General features: G+C 51.6%; 1 protein-coding gene across 10 annotated transcripts; it reads left to right on the top strand.

Moving 5' to 3' along the window:
• The first annotated feature begins 386 nt into the window (after window positions 1-386).
• FBF1 (Fas binding factor 1) lies at window positions 387-27,963 on the top strand. Of its 10 annotated transcripts, none has more exons than XM_053569530.1 (31): window positions 387-915; window positions 1,643-1,719; window positions 1,880-2,074; window positions 2,273-2,300; window positions 3,025-3,066; window positions 4,643-4,736; window positions 5,702-5,762; window positions 6,756-6,806; window positions 8,608-8,749; window positions 10,867-10,947; window positions 11,518-11,637; window positions 11,962-12,094; window positions 12,233-12,366; window positions 13,414-13,510; window positions 14,885-15,340; window positions 16,420-16,521; window positions 16,806-16,894; window positions 17,033-17,091; window positions 17,902-18,057; window positions 18,232-18,332; window positions 18,481-18,687; window positions 19,430-19,537; window positions 19,617-19,756; window positions 19,833-19,951; window positions 20,874-20,996; window positions 21,082-21,267; window positions 21,974-22,150; window positions 22,227-22,364; window positions 22,466-22,583; window positions 24,915-25,030; window positions 26,427-27,962. In XM_053569530.1, exons 3-31 carry the CDS (start codon window positions 2,015-2,017, stop codon window positions 26,502-26,504), a joined length of 3,516 nt encoding a protein of 1,171 aa, XP_053425505.1. In that variant the 5' UTR covers window positions 387-915; window positions 1,643-1,719; window positions 1,880-2,014; the 3' UTR covers window positions 26,505-27,962. The 10 variants fall into 10 exon arrangements, with proteins under 10 accessions (XP_053425505.1, XP_053425504.1, XP_053425510.1 ...); XM_053569529.1 differs by adding an exon at window positions 1,077-1,124 and having other exon boundaries at window positions 1,643-2,074; XM_053569535.1 differs by lacking the exon at window positions 1,880-2,074.
• The last annotated feature ends 9 nt before the right edge of the window (window positions 27,964-27,972 follow it).

Here is a 27,972-nt window from a genome sequence, read left to right as displayed (position 1 = left end):
TCTTTTTGTTGGGTGAATGTTGAGTTTCATTCTGGCTAGGCAGCTTTGATTCGATCACTGAACAGGACAGTCCCCTCAAACTTTGGGGTGTGGAATAAACAATTATTTATGGGTTCACCCATTGACCTTCAAATAACACATTGCCCACGCTCCGCACCCCGCCACGAGTCAGCTCAGAAGCGCAGTCGTCCCGGAGGACCTCGGGGCCTGGCGCCCTCTCTGAAGTGGCGTCGTGGCAGCGCCTAGCAACGCGCCAACCCGCGGACCCAGGCCCCTGGGGGTTGTAGGCGCTCTCCGTGCCCTTGGCCCGCGTGGGCGAGTGCGCGGGACTACATCTCCCTGCATGCCTCGCGCCGCCGCTCTGCGCAGGGCCGGGCCGAGGGGGAAGCGCGCCGGAAGCGGGAGGCGGCCGGTGGCGCCGGGGCGGCGGCCGCGCCTGCGGCGAAACGGCGCGTAACGGGCGCCCTCTGGGGTTGAGGGGCGCGGGGGCGGAGACGGGCTGGGCACCCAGAGGCAGAGGGGTGATGAGCGGAGTGTCGGGACCAAGGAGGCGACTCTGGGGGGCGGGCTCGGGATTTGAAAATTGCCTGCAGTGGGGTTGGCTGAGTTGACGCGATGGCGCGAGGTTACTCTATGGCCCTTTAGTCTTTGCACCCACTCCTAGAAAATTCCCGCGGTCTGCAATTCCGGGGCAGGATCGGTAGGAGATGGCAACGTCCCTTGATGTGTTGTCAGACAAAATGCGTTTGGACCTGTAGGTCGTGCAAATTGCCACTGCGGAGAACGAGAAACACGAGCATTCAGAGGGCTCTGTAGTAAACCCAGATAAACTTTGCATCCTAATAACAGGACAGGCCAACAGTGGGGAAATAGAGACGGCCCCCTCGGACTCCTTTCTTCCAAGGCATGCCGAAGGTGGGTTTTGGTGTAGTGAAGGTGCGGGAGTGGGGGAAGCTCTTCCCAGTGGGGTGAGTCATATTTACAGCCAGTGTAAAAGGAAAAATTTCCTCCATCAGTAAAAATTGTGTGAAGGGGTAACCATAGCTTCCTGCCCGCTCCTTGTGTTTGCTGCCTAGGAAGTATTATGGATTTTGTCTGGGAAGAGGTTTCAGCCACTAAGCCAGGTACCCATCTCCTTTTTGAAATGGCCCTGCATCCACTTTCAGAGTAAGGGATGATGGCCAGTGCACTTTATCCAGGCAGTATCAAAGCCTTGGAAGCCCATTACTTTATCCACAGCTCTGCTGCTGCTACTAGGTAGAATGCAGTGGTGTCAACCTAGTTCACTGCAACCTCAAACTCCTGAGCTCACATGACCCTCCTGCCTCGGGCTCCCATTTAGGGGACACTATAGGCACAGGCCACTGTGCATGGCTTATTTTTCTATTTTTTGTTGAGACAAGTCTTCCTTTTAGTCAGGCTGGTCTCCAACCCCTGAGCTCAAGGGATCCTCCTGCTATAGCCTCCCAAAGTGTTCAGACTATAGGTCTGATCCACCAAGCCTGCCCAGCATGTATGTTACTTATCTGAATTGCACCCCTATAGGGAATTTTTAATTTATGGAAGTGGGATTTGACCATTTGAATGGGTTAAGTGTGGGGAGGCTACATCATTTTTAAGCAACCACTTTAATTTTCTTTAGTAAGGAAGATGAGCCTGATGTGGGCAGAATTCAAATAAGCTGAACAGTTCTGTGAAGGACCTGCGAACCCTGAGATGGTAGGCAAGCTGCAGAGTAAGATGTGTGGAGGTGTGGATGCTGCCCCACACCCCACCCGGAGATCTTGACTGCATGGAGTGCTTTGGGGGCTGGGTGGCAAGGACCAGGATGTGGTCCCTGGAGAAGATTGGCAGTAGCATTAATATCAAACTTATGCAGTGAGCAAGTTTCTTCTGAGCCTCAGCGTCCAACTGGAAGCATTTATAAGTGTCTGTCACCACTATGAAGGATCAGGAGCATGGATAGAAGAAAACATTTCCAGTCACGTGACATCTTGGCCAGCAGGGTTTGTGTATGAGTGTGGGTATCAGGGAAAAGGAAGAATTTATGCCCAGCCATTTGCACCCACTGCTGGTGAGTGGGGGCTGTGTCCACACTCTTTAAGTCTGTTCTCAGAAACTAAGGAGCTATAAAGGACTTCTGTCTCTAAACACCTTTGTGCTCTTGCCTCTGGTGACTTGGCAAGAGACAAAATAATTCATTCTGTATTTCTGGTTCCAACACGTGTTTATCATTTGATTTTGTTGATGTGACTTGTTTTCCCCATTTTAGGCACCAAAAGCGAAGAAGGGATTGAAAGGTGAGTGGAAAGAGAGAACATCACCCTTGAGCAAATATATATATTTTTGCCTTGGGTCCAGAAATAACTTAGGCATGTCTATTTAAATATTTCTGGTGAAGTCTTGTTGTTTTTCCCATAATTCCTAGGCAGCTTTGGTCATCTTAGGGGACTCCTTGTGCTGCTTCATTTGCCCTCAAAGAAATTCAGAAATAAATACGAGATGGGATTTTGGAAAAAATCTTTCTCACTGGACTCTGTATCCAGAAGTAAATGGTTGAAGGCATTGAATGGGAAAACTAATTCAGTATTCACACTTAGGTTTCCCCCAGATGCCTTCACCAGGAAGTGGCCAGACGGGTGCATCCAGACCAGTTCGGGGGGCATCTCAGATGGAAGGGACTGAAAGAAGTTTGCAGATGCCTCAAAATCTTGGTCACTTTTCCCAAAGAGTTGTGCTGAGCTTTGTTCAGAGTCGGGAAGACTTGGCTATTGTGTCATGGGAAGGCAGGCAGAATGTAGGTTCTACTGAAAATCTGTACCTTGTTCCTTTCAAAAAGTTATTTAAGTTCTGTCCCAGGGTATTTCAACAAGATATTTTGACTTGTTGCCATAGGCTTAGGAAACATGGCCAACAAAGGGAGAGCTAAGCTTAAGTCCCAGCGTCCACAGACACAACTTGAGTTATGTGTGCTAAAACTACTCTCCTTTCCTCCTGAAGTCACAGTGGCCTCTTCTGTTCCAGGCTCCATTGATGATGTTCTTGGTGACCTCCTGGAGGATGACAGTAAGTGTATCTTCCCAAGAACGCCCTGGTTTAGGCTTGCCTTTTTTTGTTTTGTTTTAAATTGAGATATAATTCACAGACCATGAAATTCACTCCTTTAAAGTGTATAATTCAGTAGCTAAATTGTGTCTAAAAAAATAGTTGGGTGTTGTGGTGACCTATAGTTCTGTCACACAAGAGAATTGCCTCAGCCTAAGAGTTTGAGGTTGCTGTGAGCTACGACACCATGGCACTCTACAGAGTGCAACATAGTGAGACTCAGGTTTCTTACACATTCTGGATACTGGTCCATTATTCATTGTGTTCATATGTCTGTATTGAAGATCAGGACTTCATGGTCATGCAAAGCTCACTGAGGACATTGAGGCTTAGAGGTTTCCCTCACAGGGCCTTGGGAAACACACAAAGCATAAGCCCATGTATTTCTTTTTTTTAAGACAGAGCCTCAAGCTGTCACCCTGGGTAGAGTGCTGTGGTGTCACAGCTCACAGCAACCTCCAACTCCTGGGCTAAGCGATTCTCCTGCCTCCGCCTCCCAAGTAGCTGGGACTACAGGCGCCCGCCACAATACCTGGCTATTTGGGGGTTGTAGCCATCAGTGTTGTTTAGCAGGCCGGGCTGGATTCGAACCCGCCAGCTCAGGTGTATGTGACTGGAGCCTTAGCCGCTTGAGCCACAGGCGCCGAGCCAGACCATGTATTTCAATGTGCAATTTATTTTTTATTTTTTTGGAGATAAGGGCTGTTTCTATTTTCCAGGCTTGAGTGCAGTGGCATCATCATAGCTCACTGCAAACTGCAACTTCTGGGCTCTAATTATCCTCTTTTTTTTTTTTTTTTTTGAGACAAAGCCTTAAGCTATTACCCTGGGTAGAGTGCTGTGGCATCACAGCTCACAGCAACCTCCAACTTCTAGGCTTAAACGATTTTCTTGCCTCAGCCGCCCAAGTAGCTGGGACTACGGGTGCTTGTCACAACGCCCAGCTATTTTTTGGCTATAGTTGTCATTGTTGTTTGGCAGGCCCAGGCCGGATTCGAACCACCAGCTCTGGTATATGTGGCTGGTACCTTAGGTGCTTGAACTACAGGCGCTGAGCCTGTAATTATCCTCTTGCCTTAGCCTCCCCAGCAGCAGGAACTACAGGTGTGTGACACCATGCCCAACTAATTTTTCTATTTTTTGTGGAGAAAGGGTCTTGCTTAGACTCAGGCTGGTCTTGAACTCCTGGCCTCAAGCAGTCCTCCTGCCTCAGTCTTCCAAAGTGCTAAGATACAGGTGTCAGCCACCACACCTGCAATTTGAGGCCATGAAAATACCGTTGTTCCACCTCCTTTTCCATGGGGTACAGTTGAGTTGCCCTGGATTCTGCATTGGCACTCCTTGGCATTTAGAGTTGACTTACCACCCCTTCCCCCATGTGGGTTTTTCACTTATGGGGCCAGTTTCCTTCCTCCAAACACGCCTATCTGTCAGGACTGTCCGGAGACAGCTTGGTGAGTGAAGTTGCTACCCTTTTCAATGTGACTTCTGTTTGCTTTAGCTGAATAATGTCTTTTCTGTTTTCTTTTTTTGCCAGTGACAATACCTGAGAGGCCTGTTAAACTAGCTTCACCTGCCAGAGACACCACGGGTGTATCTCAGGCACTCCCTTCTTCAAAGGCCAGAACAAAGTGAGTGCGGGAGCGGTTTGGGTATCCATGTTGTATTTCAGTCCAAATGCTCTTGCCCTCCACTCCCCACTCCTGCTTGGCATGTGGAGCTTTTAATGTTAGTAATTTCCACCCTCCTCCTCTCAGCTCTCAGTTGTTAAAGGACCCGGGGGGGAATTGAAAGAAAATTGAAGTGGAAATTGCAATCAGTGTAACTGGCTTATTGTACCCTCAATGAATCCCCAACAATAAAAAAAAAAGAAAAAAAAAAAAAGAAAATTGAAGTGGAGGTCAGAGGTTCTGGCTTCTATTGCTATATCTGTTACTTACGGGTGACGTTAGGTAATATCTGAACCTCTCTGAGCCCCAGTTTTTTTTTTTCCACCTAATAATAAAAGGATTGGTATAGATCAGTGCTTTTCAAATTATGTTTGGTCTAAGGTTCTCCTGACTGATGAGAGAGAAGGGAGTTGCTGTGAGCTCCCCACCTCTATTCTCATTGGAACTACAGCAGTTGTTTTTTCTCTCTTATCTATTATTTTTAGCAATTTAAGTGGCTCTACTACTTTACAAAACATTGGGCAATGCCTGTGGCTCAGTGGGTAGGGCACTGGCCCCATATACCAAGGGTGGTGGGTTCAAACCCAGCCCCGGCCAAACTGCAACAAAAAAATAGCCCAGCATTGTGGTGGATGCCTATAGTCCCAGCTACTCTGGAGGCTGAAGCAAGAGAATCACCTAAGCCCAGGAGTTAGAGGTTGCTGTGAGCTGTGTGACGCCACGGCACTGTACCGAGGGTGAGACTCTGTATCTACACAAAAAAAGTTAAAAATTACTGCATTAAATGGCCTGCGAAACTCCTTTTAGCATCTCTGTTCTGGAGAAGTTTATACAAGTTTACTTAGACTCTCTAAGCCACTCTTCCTCTTTTAGAGCCATCTAGGGCCCGGGGGATGCTGGGAGGTGCTCACTTCACCCCTTTGCAGGTCCCTCCTGAATGACAGTATCTTCAACACCAGGGCAGACTTGGCAGAAGCTGATGCTGAGGTGAGACGGGCCCATTCTCGAATCCACAGCCTTTCTTCTTGTCCCCAGAAATGGTGAGATGGGTGGTTATAACCAAGGGCCTGCCCACAGAAGGGTTTAGAAGTCTCCGCTGTTTGGTCTTTTTTTGTTTGTTTGTTTTTTCACTGTTTTTTAGAGACAGGGTCTCACTCTGTCACCCAGGGCCCAGGTCATAGAGTACAGTGGCATAATCATAGCTCCCAGCAACCTCAAATTCCTGGGCTCAAGTGATCTTCCTACCTCAGTCCCCCAAAGTGCTGAGGTTACTGGTGTGAACCAGCATGCCTGGCCTGATTTGTTCTTAAGCAAAATAATTCTCAAGGCTGCTGTGTGAACTCAAAACAACATCCTTCTCCTTCCCACCATCAAGATGAGCTAGGAGGTCGGGTGCTGGGGCTCACACCTGTAATCCTAGCTTTCCGGGAGGCCGGGGCCAGTAGATTACCTGAGTTCACAGGTTCGAGACCAGCCTGAGTCAGAGTGAGATCTCATCTCTAAAAATAGCTGGGCGTTGTGGTGGGTGCCTGTAGTCCCAGCTACTCCGGAAGCTGAAGCAAGAGAATCTCTTGAGCCCAAGAGTTTGAGGTTGTTGTGAGCTGTGACACCCTGGCACTCTACCCAGGGTGACTAAGTGAGACTCTGTCTCAAAAAAAAAAAAAAAAAAACTAGAAAAGAGAGTGCCTAGCAACTGCTGAAGCCTCTGGTGTTGCCCCTTTCCCATAATAAACTCACTAGCTGGCCAGTCACATGGACAGGAAGTAGCAGGATCTCAGTCCTGGGATGAAAGAGGAGGAGAAAGTGGCAGGGCGTTCTGGGCAGGTTTGACTTCAGACAACAGCCACGCCCACATGCGGGAGACACAGTGCTCCTCCCCCTGCCAGCAGTCTGCCTAACAGGAGCTTGGGGCCAGAGGGTTTTGTGGGGCTTTGGCTAATGTCCATCCCTGTCTGTGTCCTTACCCTCCCATGAACTTAGGTTTCAGATATCTCAGATGCAGACCCACAGGCTTTGCTCAAAGCTATGAAGGTAAGGAAACAGCTTGCACGATTTAGGGGAGGGGCTGGTACTGATATTTTGTGCCAAGGCTTCGTTCTCCCTCTGATTTCTCCCTTTACAACTCATGTTTTTGAGCCCTTCCCAATGCAAGAATGGAGCTTGCCTATGAGCTATTGGCTTCTTGCCTCTCTAGGTATAAACCAGTCTTCTGGTATATAGAGTGGACAGTCGCTGCCATAGGCCTCTGGTGGAATAGGGCCAGCCCCACCCAAAGGCTCACCTGGCTGGGGCTCCCCACTCCCTCCCCCACCTAGGGCCACACAGGGAGACTGTCTCCTCCGATATTTGTTCTTACCCTTTCTCCATATTTCTCCTGCCAAGTCCCCTTCATTTGGGGACTACTGTCTTCTCATTAGATCAAACCCAAAGATGATCTTTGCAATGGAATTTTGAGGTACAAATTGTGGACAGTTTAAAAGAACACAATCTCAGGCGGCGCCTCTGGCTCAGTCGGTAGGGCGCCGGCCCCATATACTGAGGGTGGTGGGTTCAAACCCAGCCCCGGCCAAACTGCAACCAAAAAAAAATAGCCGGGCGTTGTGGCGGGCGCCTGTAGTCCCAGCTACTCGGGAGGCTGAGGCAAGAGAATCGCTTAAGCCCAGGAGTTGGAGGTTGTTGTGAGCTGTGTGAGGCCACGGCACTCTACCGAGGGCCATAAAGTGAGACTCTGTCTCTACAAAAAAAAACAAAACAAAACACAATCTCGCAGTGCTCAGGTAGCTTGGCTGGGTCTACCTCTCACTGTCACTCTCCTTCCAACCAGCAGCACCTCCTGTCTGTGCATTGGCCTCACATCCCTTTGGTTAACCCACTTTGCCACAGACCCTGGGCCAACGCTGAGCTCATGGTTCCAGTCCTATGGGGCTTTAAGGAATTGCTGTGTGTTCCTTTCTTGTATCCAGATTGAACTTCTTTTTTTTTTTGAGACAGAGCCTCAAGCTGTTGTCCTGGGTAGAGTGCTATGGCATCACAGCTCACAGCAACCTCCAACTCCTGGGCTGAAGTGATTCTCCTTCCTCCGCCTCCAAAGTAGCTGGAATTACAGGCACCTGCCACAACACCCGGCTATTTTTTGGTTGCAGCTGTCATTGTTTGGCAGGCCCAGGCTGGATTCGAACCCGCCAGCTCAGGTGTATGTGGCTGGCGCCTTAGCCGCTTGAGCCACAGGCGCTGAGCCTAAACTTCTTTTTTTGAGACAGTCTCACTATGTTACCCTGGGTAGAGTGCTGTTGCCTCACAGCTCACAGCAACCTCAAACTCTTGGGCTTAAGTGATTCTCTTGCCTCAGCCTCCCAAGCGCCTGAGACTTCAGGCGCCCACCACAACACCCGGCTGTTTTTGTTGTTGTTGTTGTTATAGTTGTCATTGTTGCTTAGCAGACTCAGACCAGGTTCAAACCTGCCAGCCCTGGTGTATTTGGTGCCCTAACCACTGAGCTATAGGCACTGAGCCCAGATTTAACTTCTTTAAACTCAACTTGAAATCTTCTCAGGGCCAGCCAGCTGGGACCCCTGGGCATGATGCTCATGTCCTCCGACTCAGTCTGTGGTGATGCCTTTGAGTTCAGTTACCTAAACCTCCTCCCCATACTCTTCTTACCTTTGGTTCAGTTTTTTTCCCTAACTCACCTTTTTTTCTCAATAGTTTTCTCATTTTTCTTTTGTTTTCTCACAATTTCACCCCTGAGGTGCCAGCTGCCCATCTCAGATGGAAGTTCTCATCCCCTTATCAGACATTCTTCTGTCAGAGCTCCATTCTTCTGCTTTCCTAGGATCTGGACAACATGGAAGCTGACCTCTTAGGTCTGAAGAAGTCTAATCTGGCCTCTGGCAAAAGAGCTGCAAAGGGCCCTGGGAAAGAAGAGCTGCCTGGTGACCCCAGACCTGCTGGCAAGTTAATAGCCTCTGAGAAAGGTATGTGGGAGGTAGACTTAGAAGGAAAGCTTTTGTGTCCTGGGAGTTCTTTGCCTGGGATGGAGAGGCCGAGGAGCAGTTGGGTGCACATGTGTGAGTGTTTACAGTGGGGAGTGGGATGGGCTTCCTCCCTTGTAGGGCTGTTCCAATCCCTCTGAGTCCAACATGGGTGTTGGGGTTCCCATGGACCCCAACCTGGGACGATCAGCAAGGGAGACGTCACTGGAAAAATCAAAGAGACTTTGCACCAAACTTATAGCCTAAAGCCTGGAAGCCTGAAAGAGCATATACAGGATCATGTGCCAAGTGGAGTTTTTATTGGGTAGAGCAACAGAGTAAATGTGCGAGAATGCATAGCAGTCGAGGTTAAAAAATGAGAGAGGGGAGATGATGGTCCCTGGGAAGGGGGTAAAGGGTAATGGTAGGATAAATAGGGATATAAGGTAATGGAACATCTGAAGCAGCCAGATAATGGTATAAGGGGGTGCGGGGGAACACCATGTCTCCTCTCTTCAGGCAGACACCTTAGCTTCCCTGATCTAAACTGCTAATTAAGGGATAGTTATGCAGACATTCCCCTGATTGGGCATCTTTCAGATTCTTTTCTTCTCAATTAGGAATACAAGGGTGGCCTGCCTGTGTGCTTTGCCTGTCTTGAAGGACCCATGGGGAACTCAGCCTACCTACCTCCCACATACAAGCAGCTTCTAGAGAATCGCTTTGAATTAATATGGACAGTGGGCCAGGTGCAGTGGCTCATGCCTTTAATCCTAGCAGTGGGAAACCAAGGCAGGTGGAGTGCCTGAGCTCAGGAGTTTGAGACCAACCTGAGCAAGAGTAAGACCCCACCTCTCAAAATAGCCAAGCATTGTGACGGGTGTCTGTAGTCCCAGCTACTCAAGAGGCTCAGGCAAGAGGATTGCTTGAGCCCAGGATTTTGAAGTTGCTGTCAGCTAAGCTGATGCCACAGCACTCTACCAGGACGACAAAATGAGACTCTGGGTGGCACCTGTGTCTCAGTGAGTAGGGCGCCAGCCCCATATACTGAGGGTAGCAGGTTCAAACTCAGCCCCGGCTGAACTGCAACCAAAAAATAGCCGGGCGTTGTGACGAACGCCTGTAGTCCCAGCTGCTTGGGAGGCTGAGGCAGGAGAATCGCAGAAGCCCAAGTTGCTGGAGGTTGCTGTGAGTCCTGTGGTGTCATGGCACTCTACCAAAGGCAGTAAAGTGAGACTCTGTCTCTACAAAAAAAAAAAAAAAGTAGACAGTCGTGGCCAGGATCAGTGGCTCACACCTATAATCCTAGCACTCTGGGAGGCCAAGGCGGGTAGTTTCCCTGAGCTCAGGAGTTTGAAACCAGTCTTTTTTTTTTTTTTTTTTTTTTCTTTTTTTTGTAGAGACACAGGCTCACTTTTTGGCCCTCGGTAGAGTGCCATGGCCTCACACAGCTCACAGCAACCTCCAACTTCTGGGCTTAAGCGATTCTCTTGCCTCAGCCTCCCGAGTAGTGGGGACTACAGGCGCCCGCCACAACGCCCGGCTATTTTTTGGTTGCAGTTTGGCTGGGGTCAGGTTTGAACCCGCCACCCTCGGTATATGGGGCCGGCGCCTTACCGACTGAGCCACAGGCGCCGCCCTGAAACCAGTTTTAATAGAAAAAAATTAGCCAGGTGTTGCGGAGGGGGCCTGTAGTCCAAGCTACTTGGGAGGCTGAGGAAAGAAGATTGCTTGAGTCCAAGAGGATGCTGTGAGCTATGATGCCAGGGTACTCTACCCAGAGCAACAGAATGAGACTGTTTCAATGAATGAATGAGACTCTGTTTCAATGAAATAAATAAATAATCAATCAATCAATCATGTGCTAGCCTGTGCATCACCCAAACACATTTCTTTGTCCAGAGTCACTCTTGACAAGGGTTATAGAAGGTAGGAACCACGTGTCCCTTCCAGAAGCCCATGTGAGAACTGAGGAGGTATAGACCCATCCTATAGCTGTGTCCATGGTCATGAGCCCTCAGCTCCCCAGGAAGACATGTACCCCATCCCAGGAGCCCAGTCCATGGTGAGGGAGGAGGACCCAGGCCCACAACCTTATCTTCTAATTTTGCTTCCTGCAGGGGACACCATTCTCACCAAGAAGCCACCTCTCTCTCCCAGCAGCATTCCTGGGCCTCGTTACGGGAGGTTTTCCTTCGGAGGTACCATTGGCCCCCATCATGCTTCTGGGATACTCCAGTTTGGGAGTGGGGCAGCCTGGGTAACACACACACTTGCCTGAGGCCCAGTTGCTGTGTGTGTCCTATGGGCAGCAGAGAGCTGGTACCCAGGTTCAGCTCTGCAGGGATTCAGGAAGGGACTAGTTACGTTGTACTGGTGGGGATATTTGGTTACTCATGTATGAAGACCTTGAAGCCAGGCATCAAACTGAAGACTTTATGGTTTAGGAAAAAGTCCATTTCCCTTCCTGAATGAAAGACTATTTTACTTCTATTTTGATGCCTTAGGGACATTTCCAGAAGGCCATGCATCCAGCAGAGTCAGAGGCCCCATGGCAGGTCTAGGGCAGGCCTAGCAGGCCCAGGGCCATTCTTGACTCTTGACACCCTGCTGAGCTTGTCTGGGTGTCAGCTCCTTTACCACAGGCCGAGGGGCTTGCTTATATAGAGCAGTGAGAAATCTTGACTTGAGAGAGAACTCCCTCAGCCTTGGGCTTGTTTTTCCTGAACTAAGTGCTGCCATCCAACCTGTGCTTTCTCTCCTGCTGTGAGACTCAGAAGACCCGTTGGCAGGACTTCTCTCTGATGATGAGGAAGAAATAGCCCAGAAGCCACCTGTGACAGAGAGTAAGGCAGCTCTTGACAAGAGCCTTGGCACAGTCAGAGATCAAGGTAGGGTGCGATGGGCTTGTTTCTTATCCTGGGGCAGAGTTCATTGGCAATAGGCTGACTGGCCCTACAGGTGCAGAACCAGAAAGCTCAGTAGGGTAGGGCCGGAGGTCCCGGGTCCAGGATAAGAGATCCTCAGTCTCTAGGAACAGGGAGTTGGGATATGTGAGCTGGGGAAGGGGTGTCCCATGGGCAGACCAGACAAGTGCAGTGCCTGTTTCCCCACCCAAAGTCAAGGTTGCATAGAAATATTCCTCACCCCCCATTTACACATCACATTGAAGGCAAGAAGGTTGTGGGCATTGGGTCTTGTGTTCTCTCTTTTAGGTCCTTCAATTCCTCTGACTCCTGGGGACACTCCTGTCCGGAAGAAAGATTTGTTTGATGATGGTGATGACATCATGGCCGCTCTGGGGTTCGGAGACAGTCCCAGCACAGACAGGAGGCAGATGGGAGTCCAGTAAGGATCCCTGTGAGCAGAAAGCCCCTGGTCAGGCAGTTGCTTTCGGTCCAAGGAAAAGCCACTACGCAGGTAAATTGTGGGTCCCCCAGGAGCTGCTAGCGGGGACACATACCTGTCCTGCATCTCGTCCTGCAGGGAAGGGCCCCGCCCTGCGCGTGCAAAGCTGGATGAGCTGCTGGGTCGAGGTCCTGCCACCAAGCTCCCGGACTGCCCAGGCACAGGGGCAAATAAGGAGTTCAAACTTGACAAGAAGTACCAGAGGCTGCAGGGTAAGGAGCTTGGGGATTGGGACGGAAGGTGAGGGAAGCCTTCGGATTGGTTTGTTACCATAACTCGTAATGACAAATAAGTAAGCTTTACACAATGATGCACATACATTGTTATACACGTTTATAACTGCGACAAGTTTCCCGAAATAATCTTACTATTGTTCGATAACTTTTTACATAGATGCTATTTGATTTAGAAATACGCTGGTCACAGCTCAACACCTATAGCACAGTGATTACATGCCAGGCACATACACCAAGGATGGTGGGTTCAAACCCAGTTCAGGCCAGCTGAACAACTGCAACAAAAAAACAGCTGGGTATTGTTGTGGGCACCTATAGTCCCAGCTACTTGGGAGGCTGAGGCAAGAGAATTGCTTAAGCCTAAGAGTTTGAGGTTGCTGTGAGCTGTGACGCCACAGTACTCTACCTAGGGCCACATAGTGAGACTCTGTCTCAAAAAAAAAAAAAAGAAAGAAAGAAAAAAACGCTCATGACTGACTGAGTTAATTTCTCCCTGCGCATTGGCGCATGAGCCACCTGTTGAGTTGTTCTTGCAACAGCACAGCTCACGGTGTTTAGGGAATCTTGGGCCCGGCTAGTGCATCCTTCCAGCTCACAGTGGCCTTGTAGTTGCTCATTCCAAAGCAGCTTCTCTGTTCATCTCATAGTTGAGCTGCTGGTTCAAGAGCAGCTGAGACAAAAAATTGTGCAGCTGCAGGGCGGCGCCTGTGGCTCAGTCGGTAAGGCGCCGGCCCCATGTACCGAGGGTGGCAGGTTCAAACCTGGCCCCGGCTGAACTGCAACCAAAAAATAGCTGGGCGTTGTGGCAGGCGCCTATAGTCCCAGCTACTCGGGAGGCTGAGGCAAGAGAATCGCTTAAGCAGAAGTTGGAGGTTGCTGGGAGCTGTGTGATGCCATGGCACTCTACCGAGGGCCATAAAGTGAGACTCTGTCTCTACAAAAAAAAAAAAAAAAGTTGTGCAGCTGCAAAAGAGTTTGGCTTATCCTGCTCCTGGTCATGATCACAGGCCCCTTAATTCACAGATGAAGATCCCTGGGATGACGAGGACTTCATCTTTGGGGCCTATCAGCCCACTGTGGTCTCCTCTGAGAGACGGCAGTCCCGCCGGCAGTCAGTCAGGTAAGCAGGGCCTCCACAGGGGGCTTGGCCTCTGAGGCAGGATGGTCACTGAGAAGACAGACCCCTTTAGCCTTCTCCCAGTCCCATCTGCCATCTTGCATGGGAAGCCACAGTTTGTAAGACCCTAGTCTCTGCAGGTGTTGGAGGAGGGAGGATTGCCCACTCCTGCCAGCCTGGACAGAGGGTGGTGATGGCCCCAGAGTGTGCCTTTTCTCCACTTGGGCTGCCAGTGCCCAACCCATTCTCAAAAGGAGAGGGGAAGGTGGGCCTGCCCCTCCTTCAAGCTACTGAAAGCCACAAGACATTGTGATGTCACTTGGCCCGACCCCATTCCCCAGGAGCAATGCCATGGGACCTGCCATGACAGTCCTGACCGTGTGTTCCTCCCAGTTTGCAAGAGAACATTAAATCAGTGATAGGATTTTTTGAATGTGTAGTTTTCTTCCCAGTATATATTTTAAGCTCTGTAGTTTGAAATAACATCAAACCTCCATAAGGGTACAAGAAGCTCTCTCCCAGGCTTTACCCAGACTTGGCAGGAGTTCACGTCACACCACGTTAGTTTTATTAGCCTCTATCTCAGTAGCACTACGTACTCATCAACATTTCTCCCCACTGTCCGTATATGGTTAAACATGGGAAGATGCTGCCACTGGTCAGTAACAGATATGGGCAATGGCTGGACAAAGGACAAGTAGCAAAATCACTTGATAGAAAACCTGGGAACTGGGCAGTGCCTGTGGCTCAAGAAAACCTGGGAACTACTTGATTTAACTGATTTTACTCTGGACGTGTGTATCCGTGGTTGTGTTTTCTTTTTTTGAGACAAGATCTCTCTTTGTTGCCCAGGCTTGAAAGTGCAATGGCATCATCATAGCTCTCTGCAGCCTTAAGCCCCCAGACTAGAAAGATCCTCCTGTCTCAGCCTCCCAAGTATCTGGGATTATAGCTGTAGGGCTACCATACCCAGCTAATTTTCCCTTTTCTGAAGAGGTTAGGGATCTCTCTCTGTTATCCATGCTCCTGGCCTCAAGTAAATCTCCCGTCTCTGCCTCCCAAAGTGCTAGGAATATTGGAGAGAGCCACCGCACCTGGTCCATGGTTATAACTTGATCCTATTTTCTGTGGATAGAATCATCCCTGGTTCACACAATCAAAGTCAGGATGTCCATTTTGAGGTGTTCTACACACAACACAGAGCCTGATGCTGCCCTGAGGGCTGAGCTGGTCCAGACATCACCCGTCATGGAGGCTCGGGCTGTCTGTGCAGAGTCCCTCGGCATCATTGACTCCTTGCTGTGACGAGAAGGCTGATAAGGAGATGATTAGGACAAGCTGCTTCCCCTCTCTGACACCCTCCTCTTGTTCTTGAAGTAGGTTCTTAGCAGATGGTGGCCCAGACACCAAGGGAGAATTGGGCTCCAAACAGAGCCCTCCGGCAATGTCCAGCCCCGTCCAGCCCAGGAAGGGAGGAGCTGACTGGTTGGGCCTCAAGGATGATAACTTGGAGCTGCTTCCTCCCTCCCCCACCAGAGAAACCCAAAGGGGGGCCACGGTGCGCTCCTCACTCACAGCACCCCTTCCTGCAAGCCAGCACTCTGGCCCAGCTACACTGCCCTCCTCAGGGGCAAAGCCATCAACTGAGGGTGCAGGGTTTCCTGCCAAAGCCAGACAGACTTCCACTCTGGGAGCATCTGAGGAGAAAGAAGAAGACTGGCTGAGCCATGCCTTGTCTCGGAAGAGGTTCCAAGGTCTGGCCAGAGAGGAGTATCCTGAGGCCTCCAAAGACCCAAGCTTGGTGGGGACAGTGGGCCATGCCCCCTTTGGCAGGTATGGGGTTGGGCTTCTGTGTCCAGTGGAGGGAGGACCAGGTGGGGCTTCGAGGGTCCAACTTGCCTGCTGAAGCCTCAGTTGGGAGTACCACAGTGTACACAAGCACAGGGCCAAGGCCTCCTCTCAGCCTTCTCCTCTTGGGCACTGCAGAGCTTCTGGCTCCATGGCCCAGGTATAGACATGAGGGGTCTAGGGGGTTGTTCACACTTAACACCCTGACTGCCTTGGGACAGTGCTGACTTGATTGGGCAAGAGAAGAGAGAGGGTATCCTGAAATGACAAAAACCACCTCTGAGTAGGGTCCCTTGAGCGACAACCCCAGTGCCCATCTGTTGACACTTCTGCCAACCCTAGCTTAACCACAGCATGTGGAGTTGAGATGTCCTTGTTCCCCTGGTGAGTGTTAGGCATTCCCAAGGGAAGCCCCAGAATGGCAATCCCATGAGGCAGAACAGTGAGTGACCTGTGAGGGCAGGAGGGCAGAAAGGGACTGGCAAGCCAGGAGATCCAGGGGAAGTAAGATGCACCACAGCCAGAGCCAAGGGAGCAATTTGTGACAGCCCCCGGACGTCACCCAGTCCTGAGGTTGGTATAAGGTCAGGAGAGCACTTTGATTTTGACCTGAAGCTGAGACCAAAACAGAAAAGACCCTGCCCCCTGGCTGACCCTGAGAGTCAAGGAGAGAGAAGGAAATGATGGAAGAGTGTCACAAAAGGTGGCTGGACCTGAGAGGAGGTTGAGCAGAGTCTCAGTCCAAAGCTGAGTCAAACTCCTAGGACCAAAACAAGACTCTGAACTTGAGCTTAACTCTGTCTGGTGAACATCAGGCATCCATTGTCAGTCTGTGGTCAGCATCCATTCACGTGCCACAGTGGACGCTGAGGTGGGAGAGGGAAAGGAAGAGAAGGGAAGCCTATAAATCCAGGAGCTCAGACTTGAGAGGACTCCTCGAGATGCAACAGTAGGAGCTGGGAGAGGGTCAGCCGTGAACTTCACACTTGGAGCTTGCCCTGCGCCATCTTCATCCGCCTAACCTGGGCTTCTGTCATTCCCCCTTTGATGTCACCTCGCCTCAGCCATCCTGCTGCCAATGCTCAGGGACTCGCGCAGACAGCTGCTGGAAGAACCTCTGGAACAACAGCTCGAGAAATGCCACCTGCCAGGCCTGACACCTCAGGGTACGTCTGCAGCCAAGCTGAGCAGGAGTGAGAGGTGTGGGTAGCACAGGTTTAGAGGGACAACAGGCCATTGTGTAGGGATTTGGACATGTGGGCCAGGCCTGCTAATGGAAGAGCTTTGTGAGGCAGGGCCCCCCCCTTCACCAGCCACCAGCATGGCTGAGACACCCTCCCTTTTATTCAGCTACCAGCCACCAGTATTTCCAGTCATATTTGAACTTAAAGTTCCCCATGTCCTACGCAGTTCTGGCTGTTCACCTTGTCCCCCATCTATGTGTCCTCAGCTCCCCCCTCACTTGGAACCAGGCCACCTCAGCCCTCTCTGCAGGTGTCCCAAGGAAAGGAACAGCCCCTGGAGAGCTCTCTAGCGCCGGTTTGTTTTCTTTCTTGTATGGGGGTCTAACAGTGGGTGAGGAAGGGGCGCATTGGGTTGCATTTGTGGCCCCTCCTGGACACATCCAGGCTCAGAGCTCTGAGCCTCCTGCTCATTTCTCTGCTTTTGATTTTTCAGAGCCTGCTGCTGATGTCCCAAGCTCCCAGGAATCCACAGGGCTTCCTGCACCTGTCCAGGTAGGCAGGTGGACAGGCAGGGATAGATGTCAGGCCTGGAGAGCAATCCTCCAGTGCTCAGAGGCAGCTTCCACACTTCGGCCTGACAAGCTGCCAGGAAAAAAGTGTCAGACATAAAAAACAGGACGCCAGCCTGTCCGCCCTGGAATCCCCTCTAGCATATCCCTGAACTTTTAGCCTTGCCACTCCCAGGCAGAGTCAGATGTTAATTTGCCAGGCTCCATAGGGAATTAGAAGTCACAGCCAGGTGGGGGAGCTGCAGGAGTCCTGTTCAGTCTAGAAACCCTCCTTCATCCCTACCATCCTCTCACCACATCCCTATCTCTGTATCCCAGGTGTGGCAGTCCCCTCTCACACCTGGGCCTGGGAGGTATGGCCCCCAGGAACATGTCCCAGGGAGATGGTGGGTGGGGGCAACTGGCAGGATCCAGATTAACGTCAGCATGTACCCTTCAGGCCTGACACACAGCACCAGGGACAGAAGCTTTTGTTGTAGTTGAGACTGCTGGGATGTGACTGTCTTAGAAGATGGAGACCACACTTGGGAGGACATAGTTCTGAGGGAAGGGGAACCCCATTTTCCTGACTAGACCTGACGGGAGAGGTGTGATACTTTCTGCTCAGCTGCAGTGACTGTGTCTCTCCAAGGCCTCATTCTTGGCCATGTAGCGTGATGGACTTGTCCCCTATCTGTAGTGGAGGATCAGGTGCAGGGCGCAGGACCCAGTGAGCAAGAAGGCCAGGAGGTGGCTGAGCTTAGCTGGGTCCCTGTCCCATTCCTCACTTGGAGTACCTCATCCTCTCCCGTAGTCCCTGCTCCCAGAATCCCTGGTGCGGGGTCCGCTGCCAGGCACAGGATACCAGACGCAGTTCCTGGCCGCACAGATGCAGCTTCAGAGCAGCACTGCCCAGCTCCAGGCTGAGCTGCTGCAAAGCCAGGGACAGCTGGCTGAGCTGGTGGCCCAGGTGAGAGGCAAAGGGGCATCTGGTGGGTGGGAACAGGGTTGCAGCAGGAGGTTGTCACTGGGAGTGGCTGGAGGCTTCCCCCAGAAGTAGGAGGAACCATGAGCACTAAGCAGCATGGAGCAGAGACCTCATGCTGGAATGTCCCTCTACCCTGGGCCTTCTGCCGTCTCCCAGGTGCGGAAGCTGGAGCTGGAGCGGGCCCAGCACAAGCTGCTGCTAGAGAGTTTGCAGCAGAGGCAGCAGGCGGACTTGGAGCTCATTGAGAGCACACACAGGTACCTGCCTCCTGCCCATGGCTTGGCTGGGCTTCCTGGAGCTCACATCTTGCCCCAGGTCTGCCTCAGATCTCCACACAGACCCCAGAGGCCTTTTAGGTGGTAGCCATCTGGCTCTGAGCCCCACAGCTAGATGTTCTGTTGGCAGAAGCCGCATCAAGGTGCTAGAAACATCTTACCAGCAAAGAGAGGAACGACTCCGGAGAGAGAATGAGGAGTTATCCGCTCGATATCTGTCACACTGCCAGGAGGCCGAGGAGGCCCGCACCGAGCTCACGGCCCAGCACCAGCGGCGGCTGGCAGCTGCTGAGCAGGAGAAGGACCAGGAGATGGAGCGGCTGCGGGAGCTGCAGCGGTGAGACCCTGAGACCGGGGAGCACGCCCGCCAGGATTGGCCAGAGGGGAGTAATCCCCGGAGCCCTAAACTGAAACTCAGCAGCTTTGGATTGGGGGGTCTGAGCCCTTCCCAGCCCACTGAGGTGAGGGCTGAGTGCTAAGTGCACTGACATGGCGCCACCATGGGTGTGGTACCACCTGTCCTGACGGAAGCACAGGGGGACCCACAGGGCCCGGGGGTCACTGGCTGGGCAGGCATGGCAGCAGCAAGCACCTGAGGGCCTAATTAAGCACCAGTTAGTCCACACGCCTGCTTACCCAGTAGAGGCTGGGGACTAGACGACCTTGGGAAGGGTCTGTTCCTGGGTGTCCCATGTTGATACGGTTGTCTCTAGACGAGGATGAGACCAAGAAAAGATACCTCAGATAGCTGAAGGTCAGCGAAGGCAGAGCAGGTCTTTTGAGACAGCTCAGATGGGCCAGACACAAAGGGTCATGTACTGTGCTTGCTTCTCCTCTGTGTGAAGTGTCCTTTGAGGTATAACAGGGAGTCCCCACCTTGGAGAGTGCATGTAGCACTGAGGTACCCAGACAGATAAGACAGAGGAGCTGGGGGCACTGAGGCGGTGCCTTCAGGAGGAGAAGCCTCGTCAGCAGGGCAGCTCAGAGGCACACCCTACAAGGGACAGAAGTTTCCTCAGTGTTCAATGCTCGAGTGGTCCTGCTAAGAGTGGCCTGGGCCTTTCCACCTGGCCCCTCAGGGTGTCCATCCAGGAGATGCGCAAGGACCACGAGAAGCAGCTGCAGTGGCTGAAGCGGCTGAAGGACCAAGAGATCGATGCGGTCACCAGTGCTACCTCCCACACACGGTACATGCACCACTGGGCCCTATCCATCCGAGGACCAGGCTGGGGGTCCCCAGGATGGGCTGACCTGATCTTCTTCCAGGTCCCTTAATGGCATCATTGAGCAGATGGAGAAGTTCTCTAACAATCTGAATGAGCTGTCCTCTCGTGTGGAGGCCTCACACCTCGCCACCTCCCAGGAGTGGGAGCTGGGGACACGGCACCGAGACGAGCAGCTGCGAGGTACCCCCATCTCAGTCTCCCGGGCCCCCTTGGTGGGAAGATGGGTGGGCCATGAGCCACTGTGGGCTGCCCGCAGCACTGCAGGAGCAGCTGGGCCGGCAGCAACGGGACATGGAGGAGGAGCGGAACCAGCTGCAGGAAGTCATCAGGAAGATGGAGACGCGGCTGAGCGAGCAGAGCCGGCTGCTGGAGCAGGTGAGGCCCGTGATCCGGCCTCAGGGTCTCTCCCAGAACACCTGCAGGCTTGCCAAGGACTTTCCCTGACCTCACCTCGAAGCCGGTCAGTTCCTGAGGCTCACTTCTCCTCTGAATGTCCCTTCTATCCTTCTTCCCTTTGCATTTTCCCAGCCCCAGCCTGGACCTCAGCACTGCTTTCCTGAGCACACAGGGGCCACTTGTCTGGGCCCCCCACCCACAGACTCCCTGCTCTTTACCAACACAGGCCTCTTGGCCACCCGTCCCAGGGCCACCCTCTGCAGTCTACCCACCCTGTTACTCATACATCCCACTTTTCTTATGTATACACATCTGTCACATCAGCTGATGCCTGTGACATCAGATGGGACAGATACTCTTGCCCATTAAGCGTCATTCCCTCCTCTTCAGCTGGGACTTGTATTTGAACTCCTTACATGTCTTTCATATATAAGATGAAGCTTTATTTAGAAAAAGTTGCCTACTAGCCAGAGATGTCCACTGATGACATAATCCGTGTTTGGTAGACAGACCACCATAGATATAAGATGCTTTGGGGCTGTGAACCGTATTTACTCATTCCATCAGTCAGTAACTGTGTTGAGCATCTGCCTTAGGCCAGGCATAATTGAGCTCTCACCTCATCCTGATGAGTCAGGAGGCAAGGATGTTGCTGTTCTTTAACGAGCCATTAGCCCTGGTGCAGTTGGCTGAGTTGGCATCCAGTGGGTCCTCTGAGGCAGTATCATAGGGGCTGGGCCCTGCCATTCTTCCCAGGTACCCCTCTTCTTGCACCTGTTTGAGAAGGAGGTTTCTGTGGCATAGTTTGGGAGATGTGGGTGGGTTTGCACAGCCACCAGGGAGCAGCCAGGCCTGCTCTTTGTGTAGGGCCCACACCTCAGCCCTGGCCTCGGCTCTGCAGGAACGGTGGCGAGTGAACGCTGAGCAGTCCAAGGTGGAGTCCATGCAGCACTCTCTTGAGGAGCAAAGGAAGGTCATGGCCCAGCAGACAGCCATGGAGAGGGCAGAGCTAGAGCGGGCCAAGGTGAGTCCAGCCACCGCATTCAGCTGCTGATGTGACCATTGTGCCCAGGGACACCCACCCTGTGCCCCCATCCTCCATGTCCCAGAGTGCCCTGCTGGAGGAGCAGAAGTCCATCATGCACAAGTGTGGGGAGGAGCGCCGGCGCCTGGCCACCGAGTGGGCCGAGTTCTTCACACAACAGCAGCTAAGTAAGGAGCGGGCTGAGCGCCAGGTGGAGCGGGCACTGCAGGTGGACACCCAACGGGAGAGTACCCTTGTCAGTCTGGCCAAGGTAAGATCCGAGCCTCCTCTGGAGAAGAAAGTAGCACACTCACCATAGCATAGAGCACGGGTCCTCAAACTTTTCAGACAGGGGGCCAGTTAACTGTGCCTCAGACCGCTGGAGGGCCAGACTATAGTTTAAAAAAAAAAAAAAAACTATGGGGCAGCCCCTGTGGCTCAAAGGAGTGGGGCACTGGCCCCATATGCCGGAGGTGGAGGGTTCAAACCCAACCCCGGTCAAACACTGCAAAAAAAAAAAAACTATGAACAAATTCCTATGCACACTGCGCATATCTTATTTTGAAGTAAAAAAACAGAACGGGAACAAATACAATCACACCACCACATGTGTCCCGCGGGCCCTAGTTTGAGGACCCCTGGCATAGAGGGAGTAACACAGAACAATGCAGGCACACATACCTTCCTTATATTTCCCTAAGCACTTTATACACATCTTATTTGTCCTCATCATATTCCTGTGACTGAGATCATTTAGAAATGAGACCGAGGTTCACAGAGAAGCCGTGTCTGCCACAGTTATGTGGTTTGTGTGGGCGGCTCGTTGGCTTGGCCACAGGCCTCTCTGGTCCACCCCGGGAGTCCCTTGCTCCACCTCTCTTTCCCAGGGGCTGGGTGGACAAAGGGTACCCCAGAATCCTGTGCAAAGCACAGCTTGGCTCCTGAAGGAGAATGCAGCGGGGTCCTGCTGTCTGCAGGAGCAGGCTGAGCTGAAGATCAAGGCCAACGAGCTCCGGGTCAAGGAAGAGCAGCTGGCGGCTGAGAGGGAAGCCCTGGAGCGGGAGCGGCAGGAGCTGCGGCTGGAGAAGGAAAGGGTCAGTGCCACTGCCCTGCGCATCCGGCTCCGTTCTGAGGAGGTGGAAAACATGAGCAAGGTGTGGCATGGGCACGTGGGCATATGGTACGGCTCCTGCCACCCTGGCCAGCCCTGACCCAGGCAGCCTCCTGCAGGTGGCCTCGGAGAAATATGAGGAGGGGGAGCGGGCATTGTGCCAGGCCCGGCAGGTGCAAGCTGAGCAGCAAGCCCGACTGCAGGTGGTGCAGCAGCAGCAGGAACGGCTGCGGCAGCAAGAGCAGAACATGCACCAGGCAAGGTTCCTCCCACCTCCACCTCCCCAGCCCAGCTGCCCCAGGCCCACCAGCCTGTCACCCTCATAGCTGTGTCCTTCTCTCTGGGGTCATGGGCACAGGAGCACCTGAGTCTAGCCCAACAGAGACAGCAGTTAGACCGAATGCGACAGGACCTGCCCTCCAGCCTCTCAGGACTGCTCCCCAACACCCAGGGCTTGGCAGCTTCCAGTCTGAGTGGTGAGTTACTCCAAAGGGAAGGGACAGAACCTCAGCCGGCTTAGTTGGCGGCACCCAGGACATTGTTCAGGCACTCAAGTTAGGGGGTCAGCTGAGTATTAAAGTCATCTTGTTCTTTATTTTTTACGTAAGCAATACATGTTAATTATAGAGAAAAAAATCAGAAATGGGGTAGGGAAATGGACTTTTTAAAACATTGCCCAGGAATAGTGGCTTACTCCTCTAATACCTGTACTTTGGGAGGCCAGCCAAGGTTAGAGGATTGCTTGAGGCCAAGAATTCAAGACCAGCCTGGGCAACATAGTAAGACACACTCTCCATAAAAAAATAGAAAAATTAGCCGGGCATGGTGATGCGTACCTGTAGGCCCAGCTACACTGTAGGATCACCTGAGCTCAGACATTTGAAGTTACAGTGAGCTGTGAGGGCACCACTGCACTCCAGCCTGAGCCACAGAGTAAGACACCTTTTTTTTTTTTTTTGACAGAGTCTCACTGTGTTGCCCTTGGTAGAGTGCCAAGGCATCACAGCTCCACAACAACCTCCAACTCTAGGGCTTAGGCAATTCTCTTGCCTCAGACTCCCAAGTAGCTGGGACTACAAGCACCCGCCACAACGCCCGGCTATTTTCGTTGCATTTGCCACTGTAATTTTAACTGGCTGGGGTTGGGTTCGAACCCACCACCCTTGGTATATGGGGCTGGCACCCTACCCACTGAGCCACAGGCACCGCCCAAGATACCATTTCTTTTTTTTTTTTTGGAGACAGAGCCTTAAGCTATTACCCTAGATAGAGTGCTGTGGTGTCACAGCTCACAGCAACCTCTAACTCCTGGGCTTAAGCAATTCTCTTGCTTCAGCCACCCAAGTAGCTGGGACTTCAGGCGCCTGCCACAATGCCCGGCTATTTTTTGGTTGTAGTTGTCATTGTTGTTTAGCAGGCCCAGGCTGGATTCGAACCCGCCAGCTCTAGTGTATATGGCTGGCACCTTAGCCGCTCGAGCTACAGGCGCCATCAAAGACACCATTTCCTTTTTTTAGTTTTTTTTTGTTGTTGTTGTTTGCAGTTTTTGGCCGGGGCTAGGTTTGAACCTGCCACCTCCAGCATATGGGGCTGGCGCCCTACTCTATTGAGCCACAGGCACCACCCAAGACACCATTTCTTGAAAAACAAAACAAAACAAAAAAATGTCCTTGGCTCAGCACCTGTAGCTCAGAGGCAAGGGCTCAAGCCAACATATACCAGAGCTGGTGAGTTCAAATCCAGCCTTGGCCTACCAAACAACAATGACAACTACAACCAAAAATATAGCCCAGCATCGTGGTGGGCATCTGTGGTTCCAGCTACTTGGGAGGCTGAGGCAAGAGAATCGCTTTAAGCCCAGGAGTTTGAGGTTGCTGTGAGCTGTGATGCCACGGCACTCTACCAAGGGTGATAAAGTGAGACTCTGTCTCAAAAAAAGAAACTTCCTCAACACCATTTCCTAGTCTAAAGAGGACCACTTCTTTTAGACAGAGTCTCTGTCTATTCCCCAGCTTAGAGTGCAGTGGTATCATAGCTCCCTGCAACCCCCAAATCTGGAATTCAAGCAATCCCAGGGTGCCAGGCTTGGCCACTGCAGCCAGCCCAAAGGAAACCACTTTTAACATGTTGGTACATAACATTCTACACTGGTATATATGTTTTTAAAAACAAAATTGGGAGGGCGGCACCTGTGGCTCAAAAGTGGTAGGGTGCCGATCCCATATGCCGAAGGTGGCGGGTTCAAACTCAGCCCCAGCCAAAACCCACAAAAAAAAAAAAAAAATTGGGATTGTATCCCGTTGTTTTATAAGTTGACTTTTCTTTACTAAGTAACGTGTGGAACGTGTCCTCTTCTGAGTAATTAAACATGAAATCGTGGTGCCTGTGGCTCAAGGAGTAGGGTGCCGGCCCCATATGCTGGAGGTGGCGGGTTCAAATCCAGCCCTGGCCAAAAAAAAAAAAAGCCCATGAAATCAATTCTCAGTCAGCATGATTTTCCATGAGGTTGTTTCACACTGCACGCTCTGCTGTCACTGAGATAAACAACCCTTCAGTGGAAATCTTCCTACGTGCATCTTTGCACCTTTTGCCTTATAATTTCTCTTGGATAAATTCCCAGAAATGGACTTTCCAGATAAGCATACACAAGCCTTCTGCAGAGGCTTTTGAATTAGTGCCCTCTGTCCCCAGAGTATTTGTCCAGGGTCTAACCACCAGTGATGGGTGAGCAGGCCTGGGGAACAGGCATGTCCGCCCGGTTTTTGCACTGACACTTTAGTCCCTAACTTCTTCCTTGGCCTTTGCAGCCCTCTTGGCTCCTGCTCCCACCCCTCTTCAGTGCAGACAGCCCCTGGCCAGCCTGGCTCCAGGACACTCAAACCTGCATGCCAAACTGGTACTGCTGAAGCATGCAGCCGAGCAGGTGAGTATCGCCTGGACACACACAGTGAGTCACCAGCTCAGGCAGTGAGGCAGAAAGAAGCAAGGCACGGCTCTGGGAAGGTTGACCCAGCTCCTGGAGGAAAATAATGCAGATGCTTAGTGAGCAAACTGCGGCCTAGCCTCTAGGGCAGGTTCTGTGCAGAACAGTTTTATACATCATCTCAGTTAAACCTCAAGGGCTGGGCACGGTGGCTCACGCCTATAATCCCAGCAACTTGGGAGGCCAAGGTGGGTGGATTGCTTGAGCTCACAGGTTCTACATTAGTCTGAGCCAGAGCAAGACTTCACCTCTAAAAATAGCTGGATATTGTGGTAGATGCCTGTAGTCCCAGCTACTAGGAAGGCTAAGGCAAGAGAATCGCTTGAGCCCAAGAGTTTGAGGTTGCTGTGAGCTATGACGCTATGGCACTCTACCGAGGGTGACAAAATAAAACTGTCTCAAAAAAAAAAAGAGGCAGCGCTCATAGCTCAGTGGGTAGGGTGCCAGCCACATACACTCAGGATGGTGGATTCAAACCTGGCCCAGCCAGCTAACAACAATGACAATTGCAACAACAAAAAAAAAAAAAGCCAGGCATTGTGGGCGCCTGTAACCCCAGCTACTTGGGAGGCTGAGGCAAGAGAATCACTTAAGCCCAAGACTTTGAGGTTGCTGTGAGCTGTGATGCCACACACTCTACCAAGAGCAATATAGTGAGACTCTGTCTCAAAAAAAAAAAAAGAAAGAAAGAAAACATGTCTCGGTTAAACCTCATGCTACCCTAGAGGAGTAATGACAACAGTTGTCATTTACTGAGCATGTCCTGTGTGCCAGGCTTGATGCTGAGGGCTTTATGTCTATTATAAGCTTTGACCCTCACTTTTGAGGTAGGAAATATTATCTCCGGTGTACAGACAAGGAAACTGAGACTTAAATACATGAAATCATGGCCAGGTATGGTGACTCAAACCTGTGGTGGTTCCTGCCAGAGGCCAAGGTGGCCTCCTTTAAGAAGCCAAGATGGGAAGATCATTTGAGGCCAGGAGTTCAAGGTCAGCCTAAGCAACATAAGGAGACCTCACCTACAAAGAATTTTTTAAAAGTTAGTTGGGTATTGTGATGGGCACCTGTACTCCCAGCTGCTCAGGAGGCTAAGGCTGGAGGATCACTTAAGGCTGGAGGCTGCCCAGGAGTATGCGATTGCGCTGAGCTAGGCTGACACCGCTGCATTCTAACGCCTGGGCAACAGAGCGAGACTCTGTCTCAAAAGAGGAGAGAAAAAAAAAAAACCATGAAGTCACTTGCTCATAAATTGTTCAGCAAACAAGTGGCCTCACCCTGATTGAAACCATGGTAAGTCTCTTCATGCCAGGGGTCGTCCAAATCTGCCTTGCAGGACCGAGACTTCTTGGAGAATGAGCAGTTCTTCTTGGAGACCCTGAAGAAAGCGTCTTACAATGTGACATCCCATTGAGCCTGAGAGGGGACCTAGCTGCCTTAACAGGGGAGGAAGACTCCAACCCAAATTCTGTCCTCCCACCCAGCTGGCTGCCAGCTACATGGAGGTGGTACCTGGGGCAGGCTCTGAAACACCTAATTATAGCTCTTCCTGTGGACTGGGTGCAAGTGTGTCCTTTGCAAGTACAACAGCCATGTCTCTGGGCCCTGCAGGGCTCAGGTTCTCTCATCATTGTTGTGGCTGTTTGCCACAACTATCGGGCTCAGATCTGAGGGTCTTAGCTCCAACTGGGCTCTGTGGACACCCCCAACCTCACTCCACAAGCAAGATCTTTTTGCCTGGGTCTCTGAGGCAGGAGGAGCCTTTGCTCCCTGCCAAAGAGGTCCCCTCCCTACTACGCCCTGGGGAAGGGCCTCCTGGCTTGAGAATGGGAGGAAGTGTGGGGCAGGAAGGACACCCAGCCAGATGTTCCCCCACAATCTGATGTGCTCCTGGACTCAGCCAACTCCTCATCTCTTCGGGCATCCAGGAAGCTCCTGCCCTGTTGCTGGAAAGACCAGCTAGACCAACTAGTGTGGACACTGGCCTGCTCTGCCTCCTCTTCCTCATCTGATGCCCCACTGACAGGAGGGGAGGGAGCTTTGGATGGTGGGGGTGTAGGAGGGACAAGAGGTGCTGTTCACCTGCTTGAACCTACAGTCCTGTGGGAATGAAGATGACAGAGTGAGAGCTTCTGTCCCCAGAGACAGAGCCCTTCTAGGTTGCTGCCACCCACCAGTACCTCTGCCATTCGCTACCTGTGCCTGGAGAGTGGTGGGAGGATTGGGAATTGTCCCCAGCAGACTCAAGGACACCTAATAAAATCACTGTAAAGCAGCTTTTTATCAGGGAGCAGTTTCTCACCTTCCATCAGAGGAAACCATCCAGGTGAACAGGAAGGTGTTAAATGGGGTCTGAGGTACACAATTTGTATATCTGTTCTTTCAGAGGGATCTTATTTTATCAAAAATGTACAGCCTTAGTTTGGGACCCACTAAATTGCCGGATTTATTTTTGCTGGGGCCGGATTTGAACCCACCACCTGCAGTATATGGAGCCAGAGCCCTACTCCTTCCACCCAAATTGCTAGATTTTTTTATCATTTTCTTTTTAGAGATAAGGGGGTTTTTTGTGTGTGTTTTTTGTTTTTCGTTTTGTTGCCTTCGGTAGAGTGCTGGGCCATCACCGCTCACAGCAACCTCCAGCTCTTGGGCTTAGACTATTCTCTTGCCTCAGCCTCCTAAGTAGCTGGGACTACAGGCACCCACCACAAAGCCCGGCCATTTTTTGTTGCAGTTTGGCCAGGGCCGTGTTTGAACCCGCCACCCTCAGTGTATGGGGCTGGCGCCCTACTCACTGAGCCACAGGTGCTGCCCCCTTTTATTTATTTATTTATTTATTTATTTTACATTTTATAAATGACTTGGACATTTTATTTTATTTT

The sequence above is a fragment of the Nycticebus coucang genome, chromosome 18 (genome assembly GCF_027406575.1).
Source record: "Nycticebus coucang isolate mNycCou1 chromosome 18, mNycCou1.pri, whole genome shotgun sequence".
In the NCBI taxonomy this organism is placed as follows: domain Eukaryota; kingdom Metazoa; phylum Chordata; class Mammalia; order Primates; family Lorisidae; genus Nycticebus; species Nycticebus coucang.
Note: the sequence above shows the minus strand (reverse complement) of the source record. Positions and strands in the feature narration are given on the sequence as shown.

Excerpts from the sequence above, each read along its gene's own strand:
- FBF1 (XM_053569530.1), top strand. The coding sequence starts at position 2,015 with ATGAGTGTGGGTATCAGGGAAAAGGAAGAATTTATGCCCAGCCATTTG. Across the intron at positions 18,058-18,231 it reads TGGCTGAGCTGGTGGCCCAG|GTGCGGAAGCTGGAGCTGGA; the intron begins GTGAGAGGCAAA and ends GCCGTCTCCCAG. Across the intron at positions 19,757-19,832 it reads CCGAGACGAGCAGCTGCGAG|CACTGCAGGAGCAGCTGGGC; the intron begins GTACCCCCATCT and ends GGCTGCCCGCAG.